Genomic DNA, 1629 nt, shown 5'->3' with positions numbered 1-1629 from the left:
TTCAGCTTGACTGAGAAAAATCCAAAGCTGACTTTTTCAAAGCACTGCTTGAAGGGTGGAATTTTAAAAAACAAAAAATATTTCAGCACTCATTTATAGTTTCCAAATAGAAACTCAGAGTGAAGACTGTGTCTCCTTCAACTTGTCCAAGCCCACACCCCTTTCTTCCTTGCACGCACCATTTATTGCTGCCCAATTAACAGAGCAAGACCAGAGAAGCCCGGTCTTTGTCCTGGCCACAGGCCAGTTCATAACTACGGGGAGTTGCAGAGTGACCGTAGGAAGGACTTTTCCCTCACCCCTCTCTCCAAAACGGGGGTGGGTTCAAGCCCAACGGGGGCTCAAGCTTCGGCCCGAACAGGATCTCATTTCTTCATTCTGTGTCTCCACAGCTGTCCGTCGCTGGAGAGCTGCTTGAGCTAGAAATAGACACGCTAGAGACCACCTGCCATGCGCTGGACCCCACCCCCTTGGCAAACTGCACCGTGAGGCAGCTGGCGGAGCATGTGAGTGCCCTTCCCGAGTGGCTGCGGGTGGCGCCCCAGCCAGTTCCCCCGCAGTTCCGCAAAGAGCAGGCCCGTGGCATTTGGCTTCCCGGCCTGCCTTCTCGGCTAGGCACTGGGCCGTTTCTAAAATTGCCATTGGAGGCCACCCTCCCTGGGGCTGATTTTTACAACAGTTCAACTTTCTTGCCGTAGCCCTCCCTGAAAGCAGAGAATGTAATGTTTCACTATTACGTATTAGTGAAGGTGGTTNCGGCTAGGCACTGGGCCGTTTCTAAAATTGCCATTGGAGGCCGCCCTCCCTGGGGCTGATTTTTACAACAGTTCAACTTTCTTGCTGTAGCCCTCCCTGAAAGCAGAGAATGTAATGTTTCACTATTACGTATTAGTGAAGGTGGTTTGGGTGAGGGTCACCTTTGAGAAGCATGCCTGAGGGACCCCTTCCCAAGGGAGGAGTGAAAGGCCAGCCGTCCTCAGGGGCCCTCACTGTGGACTTCTTTCTCCAGGCTGTGGAAGGAGACTGTGATTTCCGGCTGTTAAAACACGACGGCCAGTTTTCCGTGTTGTCTGCAAAATGTCATTCCAATCCAGGTAGAGATGACGTCGTCTTATTTTCACCTCGTAGAGAGAATGTGGAAGGAATCTGAGTACTTTCAACCTAAGTAGTTGGAACCACTTTGTAGGGGAGGAAAAGAAGAAGCCACATTTCCTGGGTTTTAAAACTGTTCTTTAAGGAGCTCTGCTCATTGGAGGTGAAAATTGCCCCCCGACCATAGGGGCTCCTGCAGAAATATCAGCATAACACAGGCCACTTGAAGGTTTAGCAAGAAGTGGAGAAAATGCCTTAGTCCTTTTATTTATTTATTTATTTTTATTATGAATATTCATGAGAAACAAAGCTGATTGTTCCCCCTCCTGTCCATGATGTGAGGGCCAGATTCATTGGGGGCATACCCATTACCAGAAATTACTTTTGTACCCCTTGTCCCCTCCCAATTATCGCCCAACCTCCCTTCCCTTCCCCCTCTCCCCCCCACTCCACTATGTAGCCCTAGGAATGTTCCCCCCTCTGTTGGATCATGGCACCACTGTGGTCTTTCTTTCCTTCCTTCTTTCTCTCTTAGCT

The 1629-nt window shown here is 49.8% G+C and overlaps 1 protein-coding gene across 1 annotated transcript in view; it reads left to right on the top strand.

Moving 5' to 3' along the window:
- LOC103606683 (alpha-2-HS-glycoprotein-like) overlaps nt 1–1629 on the top strand; it is a 10063-nt gene that overhangs the window by 2817 nt on the left and 5617 nt on the right. The window contains 2 exon segments of the mRNA XM_008591236.1: nt 393–506; nt 1010–1094. Coding sequence (XP_008589458.1) covers nt 393–506; nt 1010–1094 — 199 coding nt within the window.

This window comes from Galeopterus variegatus, unplaced genomic scaffold, assembly GCF_000696425.1.
Source record: "Galeopterus variegatus unplaced genomic scaffold, G_variegatus-3.0.2 Scaffold6778, whole genome shotgun sequence".
In the NCBI taxonomy this organism is placed as follows: Eukaryota; Metazoa; Chordata; class Mammalia; order Dermoptera; family Cynocephalidae; genus Galeopterus; species Galeopterus variegatus.
The sequence above is the reverse complement of the archived record's forward strand: the minus strand, read 5'-3'. Positions and strand labels throughout refer to the sequence as shown.